Raw genomic sequence first — 22813 nt, 5'->3', positions numbered from 1 at the left:
TTATCCAAAATTAATCAGATCACCCTAAAAAGGGTAAATTGATCAAATAGATTGAACGAAACTGGATTTATTCAAAATCGGCTCGGTTGCCCTGAAAATGGGTAAATTGGCCCAATGAATGAAATTGAATTAGTGATTTATTCAAAAATCGGCCGAATGACCCTAAAAAGGGTAAATTGGTCAAATGAATTGACGATTTATTCAAAATCGACCGGATGACTCTAAAAAGGGTAAATTGGTCAAATGACCCTAAAAAGGGTAAATTGGTCAAATGAATTGACGATTTATTCAAAATCGACCAGGTGACCCCAAAAAGGGTAAATTGGATGATTTTTCAAAAATTGACCGGATGACCCTAAAAATGGTAAATTGGTCAAATGAATGGTTTATTCAAAATTGATTATGAATTGACAAAAATGGATCGATTGAATCGTCCGGCCATTGGTGGCTTCAAAAAATTAGTCTATGAGCCTTCTAAAATCACGATTTGGCCTCAATTTATTTATTGTCTCAATAGGAGGCATTATTTGTGAATTTCTTCAAATTAATGTCCTTTACGCAAGGGATTTTTACCAAGTTTGATAAAATGGCCAAAAAGTGATTATTAGACGTTCATATTCCAAAAATTACTCTATGAAAATGATTGGATCCTACCTTACCTTGTGCGCTACCCCTTTGGATGGTACAAAATGTAAACGTGCAAGTCTCGTTGGATTAAGTATCCGAGACACAAGGTGGCTTATTCCTAACACGGGATCCCCTAAATGGCATTCCCTTTCTAGGGTTATGCATGATGCCATTTATTAAAGCGATGTAAATATGCAATTCGAAATGAAACGTGACCTAAGGAACCCTTCATTTGCCAAGGTTGGCCTAAAATGGTATGGCATTATTAATTTATGAATGAAATATACCACAATTTCTAAACGTGCAATGGCCTATCTATAAGGGTAGGTCCTAAAAGAGGATCATGACAGACCTCTTATTTCCTAACGTTTGTGAATGCGAAGGATAAGAAACAAGAAAACGTTAGTTCAACACATAATCACATAACACGTTGGACAATTAGATGATATAAAAGCAACAAAGAAATAAGGAAAGAGGGTGGGATCCCTCCCCTCGTGAATGGTGTCCCTAGTTCAGGATAAGGCCGACTCTACCCTAGGCAATTCTATCATGGATGCATGAGGTTAGGGCTCACTAATGCATCTAGACTCGATAGGTCATAGGTCCCCGAGCCTTCAGACTTAGAAACCAAGGGTCATCAATCCCAAGGTTCTTTGTCGGTGGCTCGAGCGATTCCCCAGACGTTGCTACGCACACGTCGTGTTACGGCTACCCGTCTGGGCGAATCTAAAAAAAATCCTCAACCTTCGACTAAAAACTAATAGGTCATCAACCTAAAGTTTAAAGCGGAAGATCGAGTGACCCCTCGGATCATGCTACGCACACGTCGTGATACGATCACATGTCCAAGTGGGTCGCCTAAAATCCTAATAGGGTGGAGTGGCGTGACAAGCCACTAAAAGAAAAATAAATGAGGGGTAAAAAATTAAAGCGTATGCTCGTATGCTAGTGCTCGTTTGGAGGGGAGAGATCAAGAACCAACGCGAGGCTCTAGGGTGTGTCCCCCACCCAAATGCAATGCGAGCGCGAGGTAAGCAAGTAAACATACATCCAATCAACCAATCATACATTCGTAAGCGAGGGAGTAGTTGGATACGCGTGAAATGCAAAAATCCTAATAAAAGGAAAAATGCAATCCTAAACACCCAAATGTGATATATGAAAAGATTAAAAGAAGAAAAAGATTGATTAAATCAAATTTGCTCGGACTCTCGAACGTCCCCAGTGGAGTCGCCAACTGCCGCGCCCCATTTTTTGAATAAATAAATAAAATGGTTTAAAAATGTATTTTTTGAATCAATTTGTGATTGGAAAATGAATTGTGATTTAAAAGAAAAATGGGTCTAAATGGGGTTTTGAGAATGCGACGATTTGACCCAAAATGTAGTTTAAAAAGGGTTTTTGAAATCAAAATCGGAGTCGCCACTAGGTAACGAGTTAAGGTGTACCAAGTCACCTAAAAATGAATTTTTTAAAGAAAAATAGGAAAAAGTAGTAAGAAACCCCTTTTAAACGACTCCTAGTCCACGTAAACCAACGAAAAAGGTTCGGGAGTCACATTTGACGAAGGGGAAGGCAAGGATAGAAATCCAAGGCACCCCTTCGACCTAGCCAAGGCTAGTTGCGTGATTTAATCAAAGATTTTCTTGTTTTAACCAAAGAATTTATTACATTTGGATACACTACATGAATGCAAAAGAAAGAAAAAATGCAAACCTAAATTCTAAAATGTCTCTTGTAAGGTTTTTGGTCCCAACCACATGAATTGTGGCGGCCAATAAAGGAAAACCTTATAGAGGTCGATTAATGCAAATGATGGCTAAAGTGCAAGTGTGCAAGTGTATAAAAAGGTGAACGTGTGAAATTGTATGAAAAATCCAAGTGTTTGTGTGCAAGTGTATGAAAAGGTGCATGTGTGAAATTGTATGAAAAATCCAAGTGTTTGTGTGCAAGTGTATGAAAAGGTGCATGTGTGAAATTGTATGAAAAATCCAAGTGTTTGTGTGCAAGTGTATGAAAAGGTGAACGTGTGAAATTGTATGAAAAAAAAATTCAAGTGTTTGTGTGCAAGTGTATGAAATATAGTGATAAGTGCATATAGGTGTAATTAAGTGCAATTTTGTGAAGTAGAAATCAAATTGAACAATAAGGAAAGGAAAAGTGATGAGGAAATGTGAATTGGAAAAAAAATGAGTAAGTGATAAATGAGAATGAATGAACCTAAAGGAATGCATCGGGTCGGGTATGGGAATGACTCCTAACTTTTTCGACTTCGATTTTCCCTTTGATTAGAAAGCAAAACTAGCGTGCTAAGGCTATCGAGTAGCCACACTCGCTCGTTTCCCTTATCAGAAGGGGACTCTCAAGCAAATGAACCCTATAACTAGCATGAAATGCAAAAAATCCTAAAATGAGGGGAAAAGGGGTTCGAGGAGCATGCCAAATGATAAAACTAAGAAAAAATGCATGACATGTAGTGAACATGCAAATATGCACTATCGAAAGGGGAAATGGCTTATTGGGTCTAGCATTGGACTAGCCCATTCTATGAATTCCGACTAGCGTTGGACTAGCGGAAACGTACATTCATTCATCTCATTCATTCATGGCTATGGAAAGCGAGTAGACATGTCAATCACATAGCACATAACACTTAGCATGCATATCTAAATGCCAAAACCTAAGAAAACGATTAAACATATAGCACATAGACATGCAAGACACATAAGGTGATTAAGGCCCTAACTATTACATTTGCTAGCTAGGCACATGTCTTCAAAAGGTCTTCATCAAGTGCTTTCCAAGCCCTATCTATTACAAGCCAAGAGGTGTACACATACCCCATAAAGAATAACTTAAATAAAAAGCAAAAGTAAATGACATAAATAAAAGAAATTAAAGAAAGGCTAGGAAAGCAAAGTAAACATGTATTTCTCACGTAGCACATTGGTTCACATAGGAGAGACAAAAAAGCTAAAAGAAGTTATACCTCCCTTGAGTTGGAGCTCTAACATAGTGAAATTACTAATTTACCCTCCAAAATAATAAACGAGTCAAGGCATCGCTTTATTTAACAAATAATCATAAAAAATAAAATGGTAAACTTGAAATTGAATCAATTGAATCATGTAAGCAACTCACATTCAAGAAGTCAAGAGAGGAAAGGACTTGATTGCACAAATTAACAAAGTTTGGAGGTCAAAATTAAAGAAAAAATAAAGTTCAGGGACCTATTTGCAATTAATTTAGGGACCCAATTGACAGTATTGAAAGTTTTGAGGGCCACAGTAGAGTTAAAGAAAAATTCAGGGACTGATCTGCAAAATAGTTTTCTGGTTTCTTAATGGACCAGGCCATTGGGCCATTTTATTTGTCTGTTTGGGCCAAAGCTTCCTTAAGCCCGATCAAAAAATCAAAGAAACAGATGGGCTGGCCTTCACTTTCCAGCAAAGCAAATCCAACCAAAAGAGTGGGCTTCACCTCTTAAGCCCAAACCAGAAATCCAAACAAAAGAAATTAAGCCCACTTTTCAAACCCAACCAAATATTAATACCCAAAAAAAAACCCAACTCATAAAACTAAACCCAACAAGATTAGCAAATCAAATAAAATTATTAAGCCACAATTATGATCTAAAATCAAGAATTAATCCACCCAAAAGACTACTAAAAAAAATGAAAGGATAATTAAAGTCTAAAAGGGCAAAAATTGGTTTAATTACAAAAGGTTTTAGGCCATATCAAAATAGGGGAAATTCGAGGGATTCAAATGCAACCAAAATAGGGACCTAATTGAAGGACTTATGCAGGTGTTGGAGGCAAATTATGAAGCTCAGAAAATTCAGGACTAAATCACGAAACAAAAAAAAGAAAATGGAGTCTGAAATTCCAACTTAAGCAAGTATTCATCTTCCCCAAATGAATTCAACATCAGATCAACATCGCTGCTTTCTTTCGGTCAACAACATCAGAAATTTAGTTTCAATTCCAAGCATTCTCAATCAGACAAATGAAACTCACAACATTTCTCCTTTTAAACTTAATTTGAATTCATACGGTGCAGGCAAAATGAATGGCAAAATGCAAGACAGCAATACATCAAAATTCTCTCAATCACAAAGGAACGAACTGACTGAGTTATCTGGTTTCTTCACATGCAAATGCAGACCATCATCTTCAGGTAGAACTTTCATTCGAACATTTTAACAAACAGTGAATGGGCATGAAAAAATTTCACCAAATTCTCGAGCAATTGACATAACTCAGCACCCAAAATTATCAGAAATCCCAAATAATTCAAACCAATTTAACACATAAAGCATATATTCTAAAATTCATGAACAATCAGCATGAAAATTAGATTGACAGCTCGCGGCAGACATGATTTGAAAACTTTCATGGCCTGTGCTTGGAGAAACACTAAAATGGGCAGGAGAGTGATAACTTACAGACAGCCGTGGTGGAATCCGCCGAGGTGGTGGCGATGGATTCTGATGAGGCGGCGGCGGCTCCTTGGGCAGGCGGCTGGCCATTTGTTGATCGCGCTGGAGAAAAAAGGATTACAGCTACCCGGTGGCCGCTATGGAGGTTGCGCGTGGTGGCGGTGACGGTGGGTTCTGGTGGTGGTGGCTCCGGTTCTTGAGCAGGCGGCTGGTGGCGATGGCGGACAGCAGCGGCAGCGGACGCGAACTGGTGTAGGCCTGGTTCTTCCTCCCGTTTCCTCTCTCGGCCGTAGCTCCTCCCACTCAATACTCTGCCGCAGCCTCTTTGATTTCCAGCTTTTCCCTTTTCTTCCCCTCAAAGCTCCCCAGACCTCTCTTGCGTTTTTCTGTCTTCTTCTCGGTTTTTTTTATTTTCTCTGTTTTTTCTCACTCCACGGCCGAAAACCTCTGGCTTCAATCCAAATTCCCAGCTCCTCTTTTTCCTATAATTTTCCCCCAGGCTCCTCTCCAATTTCCGCCGCCACCGAAACCGAAGTCTCCCCTCCTGTTTTTCTTTTTAGTCGTTCGTCCTGATGAAGGCCTCCTCTGTTTTTTTCTCTTCTTTGCCATCAGCCTCCCCTGTTTTTTCCATCCGCCGCCTTCTTTTTTTCTCTGTTTTTCCTCACCTTTTTGCTCTCAGCCGAAGCCTTGTTTCCTGGCCGACCTCTTCCCTTTCTGTTTTTGGTTTCGCTCCTCCCTCTCCTCAATCCGTCCGCCTCTGTTTTTTCCTCTTTTGTTGCTGCCTGCCGAAGCCCCTTTTTTCCTCTCTTTTTCTGTTTTGCTCCCTAGCCGCCCCTCAATTTCTCCCTCTGACTCTCTTGATTTTTCCTTATCCCCCCGATCCCCTTTTTTCCTTGCCGACGGAGCTCCCTATTCCTTTTCCCCCTAAAAGTCTCGCCGCCCCTCTGGTTTTTTTTCATCCGTCCCCTTTTGCCGTCCTTCTTAGCCCCCCCAGACTCTCCCTTCCTTTTTCGATTTCGTTTTCTCTTTTTTTTTAGTTTTTTTTTAGTTTTTAGCCCTCACAAAATTCTACTTTGACCCCCAAAAATTCCTGAACTTCCCAAATGTCCCTAACACCTCACCCCTTAGGTGCTTAGTTGTCTAAAACATAGAAAAGACACTTGTCCAAGTGCATGCAGTCACACTTGTCATTTTCACTTTTTCTTTCTTTTTCCTTTTCTCTTTTTCTTTTGTTTTTTTTTCCTAGAAATTAATGTGAAGCCAAAAATACACTAGAACAAAAATAAAATAAATAACAATAATAAAAATAAAAATAATAATAATAATAATGATAATAAAATAATAAAATAATAATAATAATAAGAAATGAAAAACCTAAAATTGAAACAAATAAAGCTAAGATGAAATTAATTTAAAAAATCAAAAATTTGGTGTCTACAAGAGATTCCATAGTCACTCACCTTAGTAACCAAAGAAAAGAGACCACTTAACACCTTAAACTTCCAAATAACTTCACCAATCACCTAAATACCCCTAAACTAATAGGTTTTATGGAGTAATTTGAAGATTAACCGGTTGGAATGAAAGATTGAGCAAGATTGAAGGTAAGAAAATTGAGTAGTTTTTCTTCTTTCTTCTTGAGCAAGGGCTGGCCAAGAAGCTTGAAAAATAAGGGTGAATTTTGGTCAATTTTTTTGATTTAAATGGTAAAAGGATGAATAGTAGTCATAACTCAAAACTTATTCTCCAAGTGACACTTGTCACGTCATTAAATGCATATCTATCCCATTGTCTCTCTCACACCAACTCACTTAATATCCTCTAGTTATCTCTTAGCACCTGCTAAAATAAACCCAGTATCCATTACTTAACCTAACTAGCCGAATTTTACCGAACTTTCCGCACTAGTGGGTCCCACGTCCGATATATGTTCTTAATTTTTCAAAAACTAACTGATACTAGAAAAATCATCTAAAAACTATATTTACTCAATAAAATTATCTGGGAAATTTTCTAATAAAGAAAATGTCGAAAAGGCGGGCGATCAATAAAATAAACCCTAGAAACTTAGAAATTTTTTTCGAGTTCTCGCACTCATTCTTTCGGGGTGTCACACAGACGGCTCGGGCATGTTCCCCTCTTAAGACATATTGTCCCACCTGCAAAACAAGTGTATCCTAGTCTACCTTGCAAGCCCTCGTGTATCACTCAAGGAAACACACTCACTCTCAATTTTCCTTCTCGAAATTCTTAAAACAACTCAACTCTCAAAAATTCCAGAATTAATTACCCTATAAGCAAGTAATAAGACACAAAGCACAATTTGTAAATCCTAGAAAAAACTCTACCCGAAACTGGAACCTTTTTTTTTTGAGTTGCTGTTTTTGCTGAGTTTCTGGTCAGTATTTTGGAGGGTAAGTGGTGCTTTTGGGGTGCTCAAATAATGTACGAACCAGTTCTCAAATTTCAGTCAAATTGGCTCGCAAAGACTAGTTCAACCGATTTTAGAAACCCAAGAATTTAAAGACGGTTTAGCTAAGGTGTTTGTGGCGGTTTAGGTTTGGTTTTGGAAACTGATTTGGGGGTGTTTGGGGTCTGGTTAGGTAGTTTGGGGTTGTTGGAATTCAATTAAGATTGCAAACTCAAGAATTGGAAACGAATTAAGAATTGGAAACTCAAGATTTGGAAAACTTGATTTCCTTTGTGTAAGAGCCGATTCCTTCTCTTCTTCCTTTTTTTTTGTTCTCCTTTTTTTTTTTTTTACTTCGGCTCTTCAAGGAACACAAATTCAGGTCACACCAACAAGTTCAAGAAAACGGATGAAAGGTTATACAAATTCCAAAAAGACCCTAGTTCTTGATTTATTATTCAAGAACTTTCAAAACAAGACTTGGTGGTCCAAGAACTTCAAGAATTTGTTCAAGAAACCCAAGAACTTCCCCAAATTGTGTTGTGGTGTTTAGGGTTTGCAAGAACAACAACCAATACTCAATAAATAGGCAAAACAGAATTTCATAAATACTCAAAAGAAAATTCCAGCAATACTCTAGCAACTTGGACACTAAAATAATATAAGGTACGTGACTCTTTTTTTTTTGTCTTTAAACCCTAACAACCCAAACACAAGTATAACAGACCCAAGAACTTGGACAAAAAACACAAAAAAAAAGACAACACCCAAACAGATTTTTTATTTGACTCAGATGAACAATAACGTGAAAAGTACGCTACAGTATGATGAACAGTATTCGGTACAGTAACGATGAACGGTAATCGTGTTGATCTTGATCCCTATCTTTTGATGTTTACAAAACAAATGGATGATACTAATGTTTCTTCAAGATATATTTTCAGTTATGAAGTTATTTGATTCCATGATCAAGTACAATTGAAAGATGACAAAGTTTGCTGAATCTGTCGGACGCTCAAGATGTCAGGATCGGACGTCCGATAATCATTGCACAACTTCGAACGCATGCTTCGGATGTCCGATAGGATCCTTCGAAGTCGACGAAACTATCGGACCTATCGGACGCTGAATATGTCTCTACCGGACGTCCGATAGAAACAAGATAATTTCTCAAATCTGTTTGTTTGCTGTCGGACGCATAAAGAGCTTACACCGGACGTCCGAAAGAATTGAAGAAAATCTCTGAAACTCACTGCCTGCTGTCGGACGCATAAAACAGGGCTATCGGACGTCCGACACTTCAACGGCTAGTTGACTCTTCAGCTACTTTCTATCCGTTGGAAGCTTTAATGAGGCTCTTTCGTGGTCCTATATAAATAGTGGTTGGTCAGATACTTCAAACAACTTTGGCACACTGAAAATACAAAAGATCTAGAGAGATTTTAGTGAGAAAATACTCCAAAAAGAATATTTGTAGTCTTAGTGGTGTGAGATTCATTGTAAGCTTTTCATTTGTGAGTGAATCTTTCATGAGTGTAGCTCTGTGAGGGTTGTCCTGAGGGATAGTAAAACGTCCTGGCTTGACCGAGTGCTGCTTGGGGCAAGGAGGAGGTGAACCTTCCTTTGTACACAAGAGTGATTGTAATTCATCAACTTAAAATAGCTTGTTTCAATTAATCTACAAGCTCAAGAGGAGTTGGGTAGTTAATTGGTTTGCAATCCTTTCCTTTTTATTTACTTATTGTTTCGTTTATAATCTTTGCATTGGTTGTTTTGGGCCTTACAATTGGTATCAGAGCTTGGTCTCCTAGAGATTAAGCTCAATCGGCTTTGGAGTAAAGATGACAACCAATAATGCTATGTTTTTTGAAGGATATTCTGTTATTAGACCACCTGTGTTTAATGGGTCAAATTATATGAGTTGGAAAGAAAGAATGATTATCTTTTTGCAATCTATTGATATCGAATTGTGGTTTATTATTAGTGAAGGTCAATATGATGCCTCTCTTATAGATGAAAATACCCATGCATCTAGACCGAAAACAAGAAGTGAACTGACTGCTGTGGATAGAGCTCATCTCACCTTAAATGCAAAAGCCATGAATGTGTTATATTTTTGCATTAGACTCAAATGAATCTATTAGAGTCAAGGGTTGCAAGTCAGCTAAAGAAATTTGGGACAAACTGAAAGAAATTCATGAAGGTAGTGAGAATGTTAGAGAACAAAAGAAGTCCATTCTAGTTACAAAGTATGAATCTTTCAAGATGGAACCTCATGAAAATGTTGATCAAATGTATTGTAGATTCAATGATCTCATTAAAGATTTAGAGATGCTGGAAAAAGAATATTCTCTTGGTGAGAAAAATAAAAAAATCTTGAATGCCTTGTCCAATGATTGGGAAAATAAAGTGACTGCTATTGAGGAGGCTAGAGATTTAATACTATGCCTATTGAATCTCTTATTAATTCTCTTACCTCTTATGAGTTGAAACTTAAGACTAAGGTGCAAGAGGAAGAGGATGCAAAAGTGCGAAAAAATATTGCTCTAAAAGCCTCACAAGATGAAGATGATTCTGCCTCCTTGGATGAAGAAGATATGGAAGGTGATGACAATGATATCGCACTCATCACAAGAAGTTTCAAACGAATACTCAACAAGAGGAGATTCAGAAAAGGTGGACCTAGCAATTCATTCCAAAATCAGTTCAACAACTCGAGAAACAAAGGAAAGCTAGAGTTCAACAAAAAGCAAACTTATCAGTGCTTTGAATGCGGCCAACCTGGACACTATGCAAGTGACTGTCCAGTGATGAAGAAGAAAGAAGGAAGAAAACCAAGAATAAACAAATTTCAATTCACATGGAATGAATGCAATTCTGATGGTGAAATTGAAGAGGAAGATCAATCTGCTCAATTGGCTTTCATGGCCATTGGAGATGATGAGGTAACATCTTCTAACTCTCAATTTGAAAGTGATGATGAAGATGATGATGATCTTGAATCTTTCATTATAAAATTGCATGATAGTTTGAAAGAATCTTATGTTAGAAACAAGGAGTTAAAACAGAAAATTAATTTTTTGTTTCGAGATAATGCAAATCTTTTTCAACAAAACAAAAAGTTGAAAGCTGAAAATGATTACTTCAAAAAAAGTGAGACTGCTTTACACTTGGATCTTGATAGAAAAACAAGTTTTTGTGAAATGTTCAAAAGGGAACAAGATGATTTGAAAAGAAGAATGGATGATTTAAATGAGTTGCTTCAACATAAAAAACAAGACTGTTTTCAAAGTAATAAATCAAAAACTCATTTTAAGATAAATTCTGCTGCAAATGAGTTTGCTATCCATAGGAGAAGACAAGTAAGATTTATTAAACCTGTTCATATAAATAATTCCCTGATTATGTGTAATTTCTGTTGTCAAAAAGGTCACATGAAAAGTGATTGCTATGTGAGAAAGAATATAAAAAAAGGCATGAAATGCATGTGGATAGTTAGACATGATGCTAATTTTAACAAGTAGGAGGTTTTGTCTAATCATTGCAGTGATTCTTGTTCAGAATATTTTTTCTTTTGATACTTTGATCTGAGTTTTCGCTGATATCTTTGAATACTATTGAATCTATATGATGTCAAAAAGAGAGATAAAAGAATAATGCTGATCTCATGATGATTTGCTGTGATTGCTGTCATTTCTCTATTTTTTCTTGGAATATTGAATTCTCTGCTATTGTTGCTGGATTATAGTAGTTGATTTTTACTCTTATGATGACAAAAAGGGGGAGAAATGGATGCAATGTGTAAGGGGGAGTTATTCTGAGATTATGAGTTTGGCTCTTAAAAGTTTTTGTTGCAATGATTGAGGGGGAGCTTATACTTATTTTTGTTTCTTTCCATCCATTGTTTTGTCATCATAAAAAAGGGGGAGATTGTTGATCTTGATCCCTATCTTTTGATGTTTACAAAACAAATGGATGATACTAATGTTTCTTCAAGATATATTTTCAGTTATGAAGTTATTTGATTCCATGATCAAGTACAATTGAAAGATGACAAAGTTTGCTGAATCTGTCGGACGCTCAAGATGTCAGGATCGGACGTCCGATAATCATTGCACAACTTCGGACGCATGCTTCGGACGTCCGATAGGATCCTTCGAAGTCGACGAAACTATCGGACCTATCGGACGCTGAATATGTCTCTACCGGACGTCCGATAGAAACAAGATAATTTCTCAAATCTGTTTGTTTGCTGTCGGACGCATAAAGAGCTTACACCGGACGTCCGAAAGAATTGAAAAAAATCTCTGAAACTCACTGCCTGCTGTCGGACGCATAAAACAGGGCTATCGGACGTCCGACACTTCAACGGCTAGTTGACTCTTCAGCTACTTTCTATCCGTTGGAAGCTTTAATGAGGCTCTTTCTTGGTCCTATATAAATAGTGGTTGGTCAGATACTTCAAACAACTTTGGCACACTGAAGATACAAAAGATCTAGAGAGATTTTAGTGAGAAAATACTCCAAAAAGAATATTTGTAGTCTTAGTGGTGGGAGATTCATTGTAAGCTTTTCATTTGTGAGTGAATCTTTCATGAGTGTAGCTCTGTGAGGGTTGTCCTGAGGGATAGTAAAACGTCCTGGCTTGACCGAGTGCTGCTTGGGGTAAGGAGGAGGTGAACCTTCCTTTGTACACAAGAGTGATTGTAATTCATCAACTTGAAATAGCTTGTTTCAATTAATCTACAAGCTCAAGAGGAGTTGGGTAGTTAATTGGTTTGCAATCCTTTCCTTTTTATTTACTTATTGTTTCGTTTATAATCTTTGCATTGGTTGTTTTGGGCCTTACAAATCGCTACAGTACGATGAACAGTAATCCCTACAGTATTTTTTTTTTGACAAAAGACACAAACTAACAAGATATGAACAACTTCAATTAAAAGAGAATAAACCTGATGCTCTGATTACCAACTGATGAGCAACCTTAGAGGAAGACCCTCCTAGACCCTCCCAACCCTGTAATTATCAGAGTTGGATCTTTTCTCCCAATGAAAATTGAACTCGATTGTTCTCATGAACTCAAGACCTCTGACACACAAAGGTAATTAGCAACCTAAGCAAATATGATGGATGAAGAGACACCACGATTAGGGAACAAACTAATTGATAAAGTCTGATTTGAATTCTAAGCTATGAACTCAAGAATTCAAGAGTAAGTTCAAATAAGAACTTGAAGGAAAATTCCTCACGATTTCTGGTTGTAACAATCTGTCCTTTCACTCATACAATAGGTGCCTTTTATAGGCTAAAACTAGGGCAAATCCGGTCCACATAAACCTGGAATGGGCATTCAGTCCTATAAAGAGCCAGCTCTTTAAGGCTTTCCGATAAGGCCCAATAAGTAATAAAATACTCAATGACTAACAACTACTAAACTAGGCAGTCTTAAAACAACTACCAACTAAACTAACAAGTATGCGATCATTCTTTCACTTCAAACATACAAGTGAACAAGGTAACTTCATGGTCCATCAAATCTTCAAACTTAGCTTGCTCCTTGCTTGTATGGTGAATGATCAAGGCTCGTAAAGCTTCCTTCACCTTCTTGGATCTTGATCTTGACATCGGACCACCAATGTTGATCAAAGGGTCCTTAACCCAAGGTTGAAGTTGTTGCACACCCATATCCGCATCACCTTAGATCAATCACTAAGCTGCAGACCTTGTTATTCACATGACATCTTGTGTAAAAAAGGTTTTCTCATTGAAACTTCTCTTTACTAGCTTGAGTAGTTAGTGCTCTTCTTTCTACTAATCCAACTTTATCACTAGTTGGTATTTCCTCCAATTCTTCATCTTCTTCAACTAATGGAGGCATGTCAGTGTGTTTCTCTTTCTCATTATCAGTAATGGTTTCTCCATTAGGTAACACAATCATGGCTCTCTGATTTGGACATTGGCTTGCAAGATGACCAACACCTTGGCATCTCCAACACGTAGTGTCTCGATTCTTAGGTTTGGAAGTCTCATTTGCTAATTTTGGGACAACCTTTGAATCGGATTTGGAGTAGTTTGGCCAAGGGTTGGACATGAAATCTTGCTTTGGTTTTGGGATGATTGAGCTACCCGATGGTTTCTCAACTCTCTTAGGCTAAAAATTTCGTTGATTTGAAGAGAGATTGAGAGGATAAGTTCTTGTTGCTCCTCTTGAACCTCCACTCAATCTTTATTGCTTTCTCGACCATGTCTCCTTGCTCAACGTAGTGCTGTAATTCTAATTGGTCAACAATCTTAGGCCTTAAACCATTCAAAAAGCATGCCATTGTTGTCTCTCGGTCCTCATTAATGTCCCTTAAGCATGAAAGTTTTCATGTCCTTGTAGTAGTCTTCCACTGTACGATTCTCTTGGGACAATGTCTGAAATTTTTGATACAAATTCCTAGGGGTGGCAATCGGGTCTAAATCGGGTTGAACCCCGGGTTTAATAAAAGCTGGCCCGAACCTGACCCGACAATCCGAAACGGGTCAGGATACCTAACCCGAACCCAAAAATTTCGGGTTAGCTGGTTGCCAAGTCGACCCGAAATGACCCGAAACTGAATTTTAATTTATTAATTTACCACTATAATTTCTAATATAATAAACTTTGCACAAAACTAATTGCATAATCAAGTAATAAATATTTAAATAAATACTATAGTGTTAGGCAATATATCCTCGTAGTCTTTCACGCTCTCTGGTAACGGCAGTCTTGAGAATCTATTTTTTGTAGTTTAGGGTTCTCTATGGCTGGCCTCCAGCCGCCTGGAGGTGGGGCTGGCCGCTCCTTTGCTGCCGTGCTCCAGAATCAGCCGTCTTCTTCTCCTTGCAAGATCAAGACTGCTGCCCATTATTGAGGGGAGCCGGCCGTCCTGTTTTCGGAAGAGGATATTGCAAAGTTATCTGCCCCTTTCAAGTTTGCTGTCATGGGGAAATTCTCCCATGGAAGGCCCAGCCTGGATGTCATCCGTAAGTCATGCTCGGCGATAGGTTTCAAATTCAATTTCGCGGTCGGTCTTCTGGACCAGATGCATATCCTCATACGGTTCTGCTTAGAGGAGGATTTCCTACGGTGTTGGACGAGGGGTTTCTGGAGCGTTGCAGAATTTCCCATGCGTGTTTTCAAGTCGAGCCCTGATTTTACAGTATCTAGTGAATCCTCACGAGCCCCTGTCTGGGTTGCATTGGAACATTTACCTATTCATTTTTTTGATAAATCGTCCCTGTTCTCCATCGCCAGCACCATTGGCAACCCGCTGCAAATCGACACCGCTACTGCCTCTTTGGCGCGGCCCAGTGTTGCTCGAATATGCGTCGACCTTGATATATCAAAGGATTTGCCAGCTCGCATCTGGATAGGGACGGGCAGCCATGGCTTCGGGCAACGAGTCCTATACGAGAACCTGCCGCTTTACTGTACGCTTTGCGGTCGACAGGGCCACTCTAGTGACGGCTGTCGGCAAAACAAACACCGCAGGGATGGCCCAAGGCCTGCTACGGCAGCGGTGGTTGCCCAGACCCAAAAGGTGAGGGGCGGCACACCCACTGCTGTTCCACACCCAGCGCTCGATGTCCTTACGACCGTTGATGCCCAGACACAAAACGGGAGGGGCAGCTCCCGCCCTTCCATTCCTCTACATCCAGCGGCTGTGGATCAGGCCCAGGGGGAAAGCAATGGAATGCACTGCTCTAGTGCCCAGCGCCTGGCAGAGGAGGCGGCTCAGGGGGTTTTGGATGATTGCAGTGATGCTGCCCACAAAGAGCAATGGTGGTCTGAGACTGCCGAACACAGATACCCCGCCCCTGCGAAGCTTGTAGATGCGAGCGGCCTTGTGCAAGTAACTGCAAACCCATCAGTTTTGGGTAGTATCTGCGATGACTCGTAGATTCAGCCGGCTCCGTCTGAGAAGATGCAACCTCACAGATCCCTATCGGATGGGGAGGAGCTGCCAGAGGAGGGTGCACACGACAGGATGGCACTGATCGCCTCTCTCCAGCATTTCGGCAAGGCTTTGGGGCCGCGGATACAACGGAAGTTTGCAGATCAGGATGAAGATGGATTCACCATGGTGCTCTCGCGCAGGTCAAGGAAAAGGCGAGCCTACACCCCTCTGCCCCGATAGGTCTTGACACGGCAAGCTACTAAAGCCACCATGGTATCCCTTCATCCCAACTCCAATGAATAATCTCCTCATTTGGAATATTAGGGGAGCGACGAACAGGCTTTCTATACGTCGCTTGCGCAGTTTAGTACGTCTTCATCAAGTTGCCGTTTTAGTTCTTTTAGAACCTATGGCAGAAGCATACACCCTTGATTCCTTGCGGGTGAAGTTATCATTTGATTTTTACTTTTTTAACCCCTCAAATAAGATATGGGTATTTTGGCGTTTTGGATTCCATTTTAATGTCATGCATAACTCAGAGCAAATTCTCCATGTCATGGCGGGCCATGATTCTTGGACAGAGACTTTCTTTGCCTCCTTCATTTATGCTAAATGTACAAGGGCGGACAGACGTGCTCTGTGGTCTGAACTGCGCACTCTTGTTGGATCGATCACAAGACCGTGGTTGGTAGGGGGGATTTTAATGCTATTCGTACACTGGCGGAGTATACGGGTCGGGCAAACCAGGACCTGGGTGCCATTTCGGATTTCAACACAGCAATCTTTGACTGCCATCTTCACGAGTTGCCGTACTCCGGAAGCTCATATACATGGTTCGGAGTTAGGGCAGGAGCTAGGGTATGGAAACGATTGGATAGGGTCTTAATCAACCAGCAATGGCTTGATTTATTACCAAATACTTCGGTTCAACATCTCAACCGGGCCACCTCTGATCATACGCCCTTATTGGTGAATCTGCGCTCTGCTGAGGCAAGTGTTTCGAAGCCCTTCAAATTCCAGAATTTCTGGGTTTCTAGCTCATGTTTTCAATCGACGGTGGAGAACAATTGGGGCCTCCCCATACAGGGATATGGTATGTACAGCCTGACTTTCAAACTAAAGCATCTGAAGGCATGTTTACGCCACTGGAGCAAGCAGCGTTTTGGAAACATCTTCCAGGCTGTCCGACAGAGTGAATTTGAGGTTCAGCAAAAGGAAATCTTGTTCGAGGCTTCCCCGACGGATGAGGCGAGGGCTGACCTTCATCGGGCAAAGGCCTGCCTGTTGCAAAGTCTCCGGGTTGAAGAGGACTACTGGCGTCAAAAGGCGCGCTTGCGTTGGTTAAAGGATGGGGACGCTAATACAAGATATTTCCATGCATCGGTTTGAGAGAAACGTACAAAGCTGGCCATTCACCGCATTAAGGATGAGGGGGGGACTTGGCTCGAGGATGACGACCGGATTGGCCAGGCAGCGGTGTGTTTTTTCCAGCGTCTTCTTACAATTGAGGAGGTCATCAATGTTGATGTTCTTCTCATTCACATACCGAACCTGGTGTCTGCAGATCAAAATGGAGTCTTATTAAGGGAGGTTACAATGGAGGAGGTCAAGGGGGTAGTTTTCGAGCTCGACGCGGATAGTGCCCCGGGCGCGAATGGTTTCACTGGCACTTTTTTCCGCCATTGCTGGAACATTGTGGCCCCTGATTTTTTAGCTGCGACTAGGGATTTTTTGGCTGGGACTCCGATCCCAAAAGAAATTGCTAGCACTCTGATTGTGTTAATCCCGAAGAGGCTGAATCCAGCTACGTTTTCAGATTTCCAGCCCATTAGCATGTGCACCTTTGTAAACAAAATTTTTACGAAGGTCCTTGCCAATCGGTTGCAGGGTTTTCTCCCGGGCATTATATCTCCGGAGCAATCCGCATTTTGCCCTGGTCGCGATATTACTGAGCATGTTCTACTGGCACAAGAAATGATTGCCTCCCTTAACAGGAAGGCCCGCGGACACAACTGCATCTTCAAAGTGGACATGATGAAGGCTTTTGATAGGGTGTCATGGTGGTTTCTACGACAACTCCTCTGCAAGTTTGGTTTTGACTATCGATTCATTTTGCTTATTTTGAATAACCTCTCCCACAGCTGGTTTTTCGTGTTGGTCAATGGCAGGGCCAGGGGGTTCTTCCAGGCGTCCCGCGGGATCAAGCAAGGGGATCCTCTGTCCCCTCTCCTCTTTATTCTGGCATCCGAGGCTCTCAGTAGGGGACTGAATGCACAAGTAGCTGATGGCAGTATGGCTCCCTATTCTTTATTCTGGATGCGTTCGGGTCACACATTTGTCTTTCGCTGATGACATCATAATTTTTGCTCGGGGAGATAGGAGGTCGGTAGGGAATTTGGTTAATTTCTTAAATATATATCAGAATGCAGCTGGACAGCGGGTTAACAACCAAAAGAGTTTATTCATAGCATTGCATCGGTGTGGGTCTGGCCAAATTCGTAGAATTCAGCAGATGACCGGTTTCAGGCATGGATCTCTGCCTCTCCCTTATCTAGGATGCAATCTATATGCTGGACGTCGGAAAAAGGTGTACTTCCAATTCTTAATAGACAAATTTATTGCTAAACTTGCGGCCTGGCAGAAAAAATTTCTCTCCCAGGAGGGACGGCCCATACTCATTAAACATGTGCTTTCTGCCATTCCTACGCACGTGTTAGCTGTTATGGACCCTCCATCCGGGGTGCTCAAGGATCTTGAGCGAATAATGGCAAATTTCTTCTGGGGTCAGACGGAGCTGGGACCTAAACATCACTGGCGTGCCTGGGGAAACCTATGCTTCCCAGTCGAGGAAGATGGCCTGGGCATTCGATCCTTTAAAGACATACAGGGGGCGTTTAGCTGTAAGCTGTGGTGGCGATTCCGCCATTCGTCCTCCTTGTGGGATCGTTTCATGAGATCTCGGTATAGTGAGGATAATGGGGCAGCCCGCGGGACATCCAGAGTCTGGCGACGAATGCGCTGGCCGTTTCTGATACAGTGGCACAATTCATGTGACGGCCCCACCTCCCCCTAAGGCGAACCAGAGGGTTCGGCGGGCCGCCCGCCCTGCTCTCGCCGGAACTCAGTCGTTCACTACAGTTCTCAAATAGATTACAATATAAATCTCAAATATTACATCAAATGTTCCAACATTTACATATCAAAAGCGAAGCGTCCACGCTTCCACTACGCCACTCTGATCCATGATCCCAATTCTTATACAAGAGGAATTCCACAACAATAAAATCCCAACAAGCCTTCCTTCGCCACGAGCCCTGTGGAGGGGAATAAAATATTTTTGGGGTGAGCTAGAAGCTCAGCGAGTAACCATTAAAATCAGTAGTCAAATCGGTTTCACAATAGTTCATTTCAATGATGTCATAAATCAAATGATAAGTCCAAAAACAATTACAACATTTACAATACATTAAAATGGAGTATCAATAATTCAAGGAACATTTACAATGGAAAGCGATAGTAACATTCATTAAAAGGATACGGGCTCACATGGAGCTATTCGTTTGTTCGTTCGTTCCCCTGACATTTTCCCTTATTCCTCCAATCGTTTGAAAATACATTTTTTGTAAGTAGAATCCCTCGTTCATCCTTTTGTTCGTTCATCCCCTTTTCCGGACGTTGACCGAACTCCACCCATCCGACCATTGGCCGGACTCCACCCATCCGGACGTAGCTGGACTACAAGGTAATACTCGAGTATACCAAATTCACCCAGGGTCACCATATCGCCCGACCGAGTCCGCTTCTGGCTCGAGTCGATCGGTAACAAAGGGCAGTGGCCAGTTCAGCCAAAAGGCTTACATCATGCGCAACTAGCATTTAATCATTAATCATTGAAAATTCATATTTATTTAGGTCGAGTGCGATAAAGTACACACTCGCCTAGAAAACTCGTTTTAACAATCATCAAAAGCACTTAACACATTATAAATCAATAATAACAAGCCAATAAGTCAAGAAATACAGCAAACAAGGAACACTCATATGCAAGCACGCATGATATGCAAGAAAACAGTTCAAAAGTAACTTTGGAAACAGTTTAAAGGTAAATAATGCAGGAAAGCGGTTAAAAAGTAACTTTGGAAATAGTTTAAAAGTAAATAATGCAAGAAACATTTCACAAGTACTTTGAAAATAGTTTAGGGTCACTCACCTCCATGGCTCAGAAACCATCCATCATATATCATTGCCTTGCTCAAATCCAAGTCTTAGATCACAAACTCAATGCAAACAAGTCCCTTCAAAGTTCGGACAGCACTTCCCCTGAATTTGCTAACTTTTCCAGCCATCATGGCTTCATTATTTCCTCAGCCAGTCCCAAAGGTACACACACAACAACAAGTTCATCCAATAGCCATTCAGCAAGCTCCAAGTAGTACTAGTACAAGTCAAGCTAGGGAAAAGTCCGGAAATGAAAGTTAAGCTCAAAACCAGAAAAACAGGTTTTGACATCATTTTGCGGTAACGGCACCAAAGGCACTACGATTATCGGATGCAGGTACAAAACCCACCGTTTCGAAGATAAGAGATAGGGCTACAATATTTCAGAAGGTCACTCAACCCGGTTTCGAGTGTAACAAGGTCAAAAATGCAAGATACTACACCAGAATCACAAAAATAGATTCACAGAACGCATTCTAGCGGAAACATCATAAATCAGTCTACCTAAGTCCAAATCTAGAAATTCCAAAACCAGCTGAAAGCTAAGAAACAGGGCTACATTTCATCAGAAGACCTTAACAACCAATTCGGAAGCATTCCTGACCAAAACAACCAATTACAGAAGCAATTTCCAAATTAGGGTAAAACCAGGACAGCAAGGGGAATTTTGTAGGAATTTCACAAGCTACGCTGCTCCGATTGACCTGAAATTTTGTAGGCATCTCTAAAATATCATTCCCTACAACTTTCATGTTTTAACCCAAGGCCAAATCATGTAATTTCAGGATCCAAAATGGAAAAACTACACGAAAACAGAATTCTGGGCGCGAAACAGGTTTCATGGACAGTCAAGGGTATTTCGGTCATTTCATATGCTACAGTGGTCCGATCAAGCTGAAGTTTTTCAGCCAACTAGTTTATACCCTTGGCTACAACTTTCATGTTTTGGCCAAAATCTAATTCGGTAAGCATCATGGTGAAACGTCATGATCAGATTGGGTGAAAAGACAACCCTGTTCACTGAACTCCTACCTAAACTAGTCTGGGTATTTCCGTCTTATCTCAGGCTACTCAGCTCGGATTGGGCTGAAAATTTACAGGAAACTAGAAACCATCATTCTCTACAACTTTCATGTTTTGTGCTAAGGCCAATTCGGCCTCTAACTAGGTGCTACAGTGCCAAGCAGAATTGGAAACAAAATAAAACCCTAATCTGAAATTCATGCATTCAAGTGTTAATCCTCCATAAAATCACATCTTTAACCAATACAAACCATTAATTTGACATCATCAAGACCAAAGAAGGAATCCATTAGCTACTCACCTTGGAACCTCAAGAAAGGAAGCAACTTAGCACCACTTTCTTCCAAACCACTTCACAACCAACCTCACAACCACTAAACTAAGGGTTTTTATGGAGAAATTGGAAGTTTAAACGGTTGATTTGCTAGATCCAAGCAAGAAATTGAAGAAACAAGTTGAGAGCTTTCTTTCCTTTGCTTGTAGAGAGAGAGAGTCGGCCAAGAAAGGTAAAATGAAGAAAATTAGGTCAAAATTAGCTTTAAGAAGATATAAATATCTTGGTCAAAAGTCCAAGAGTGAATTGGATGGTGACACTTGTCACCTTTTGGTTTAAATCTTATCTTTTGTCTCTCCAATGATAATCCATATAAGTAACATCTAATTATATCTTAGCACCTTGTAAAATAATATCATTTAATACAAAACTCCAACAAGTTATCAAAAATATATTGCATTTACCGCACTAGCGGGTCCCACGTTCAAAACGCACTTCAAAATTAACTTGGACTAACTTGTACTAGAAAAATGGTTGGAAAACTATATTCCCTTACAATAAATGTATAGGAAATTAATATATTGAAGAAAGGTACAAAATTATAGATAAGGAAACAAAATAATGTCTTGAAAATATAGAAAATTTTTCGGGTTTTCACACTCAATCTTTCGGGGCGTCACAATTCACCCAGCTTATAGACTACGAGGACAGGGCTCGGCCAGTTTGGACGCTAACATCCTCTAGCAATTTCACTATCTCTTCAGCATGGGAGGCCTTGCGATCAAAACGGGCTTCCCTTGGATCTAGGAAATGTGCATGGAGTGGTCGAGTGCCTTGCAAGATCGCCGTCTTTATGTGGAAGTTACTCAATAAGTTCCTCCCTTTCCCTGATGTCTTACAGAGGTTTGGCCTCCACCTCCCCTCAAAGTGCCCGTTCTGCCCGAATGGAGAGTCTCAAGATCATGTCCTATCCTGCTTCCTGGCATCTGAGGTCTGGAGTTTCTTCGCCAAGGCCAGCTGGGTTCCCAATGCACCTTTGACAGGCGTCCTCTGCCGGCTGCAGCAATGGTGGCTTTGTCACCCTCCGGGTTCCGCAAGGGGAAAGCTGTGCAGGGTGTTGCCGTCGCTAATCTGTTGGGGACTTTGGAAGGCTCGAAACTTGGCGGTTTACGAGGGGGTTATTTTAACAACATCGCAGGTATGCTGGAACATTCAATCTTTGCTTCGTCAAGTGTCCCAAGTCTGGCCTCTCACTCAAGTGACTCGGGATGATGGGGAGTTGGTTCACTCGGGCTTGTTACTTCGACTTACACCACGTGAGCGGTTCGCCCCGCGCTGGGTCTTTTGGGAAAAACCACCGTATGGGTATGTCAAACTGAATGTTGACGGCTCATCTTTAGGGAATTCAGGCTCCTCTGGTGCTGGGGGGTGCTCCGTGACTCGGGGGGTTGTGTCCTATGCGGTTTCTCCTCCTTTTTGGGATCAAGGACAAATATGGAAGCGGAAGCCTCGGCGTTACTGGAAGGTATGTTGCTCTCCACTGATTTCCATTTTCTACAGGTTGAAATGGATTCTCAGGTTTTGCTGGCTATGGTGAATGGCAATGGAAGAATACCTTGGAAGCTATGGAGGACTATCTCCCACATCCAAACCCTAGCGCTGGGCCGCCAGGTCACCTTCACTCACGTTTATCGAGAGGCAAACGGGGTTGCCGACGCGCTTGCAAATCTAGCTAGTTCCACGGGTATCTGTCAAAGTTTTAATGTGTCCACACTTCCGGGCCATATACGGGGGCTAGCCCGCCTAGATAGGATGCACGTCCCTTATGTACGTTTGGCTTAGCCTTCCTGGCAAGCGTTTAGACCATATCTGCTATATGTGGTGTGTTCCTTGAATAA

At 40.9% G+C, this 22813-nt stretch overlaps 1 protein-coding gene across 1 annotated transcript; it reads left to right on the top strand.

The window, feature by feature from the left end:
- The first annotated feature begins 15427 nt into the window (after positions 1–15427).
- LOC140035686 (uncharacterized) lies at positions 15428–17749 on the top strand. Its single transcript, XM_072077010.1, has 3 exons — positions 15428–15586; positions 16079–16783; positions 16892–17749. The coding sequence occupies exons 1-3, from the start codon at positions 15428–15430 to the stop codon at positions 17747–17749; spliced, it is 1722 nt and encodes a 573-aa protein (XP_071933111.1).
- The last annotated feature ends 5064 nt before the right edge of the window (positions 17750–22813 follow it).

The sequence above is a fragment of the Coffea arabica genome, chromosome 2c (genome assembly GCF_036785885.1).
Source record: "Coffea arabica cultivar ET-39 chromosome 2c, Coffea Arabica ET-39 HiFi, whole genome shotgun sequence".
NCBI lineage: Eukaryota > Viridiplantae > Streptophyta > Magnoliopsida > Gentianales > Rubiaceae > Coffea > Coffea arabica.
Note: the sequence above shows the minus strand (reverse complement) of the source record. Positions and strands in the feature narration are given on the sequence as shown.

Excerpts from the sequence above, each read along its gene's own strand:
- LOC140035686 (XM_072077010.1), top strand. The coding sequence starts at position 15,428 with ATGCAACCTCACAGATCCCTATCGGATGGGGAGGAGCTGCCAGAGGAG. Across the intron at positions 15,587-16,078 it reads ATGAAGATGGATTCACCATG|ACCGTGGTTGGTAGGGGGGA; the intron begins GTGCTCTCGCGC and ends ATCGATCACAAG. Across the intron at positions 16,784-16,891 it reads CAAGATATTTCCATGCATCG|CGTCTTCTTACAATTGAGGA; the intron begins GTTTGAGAGAAA and ends TGTTTTTTCCAG.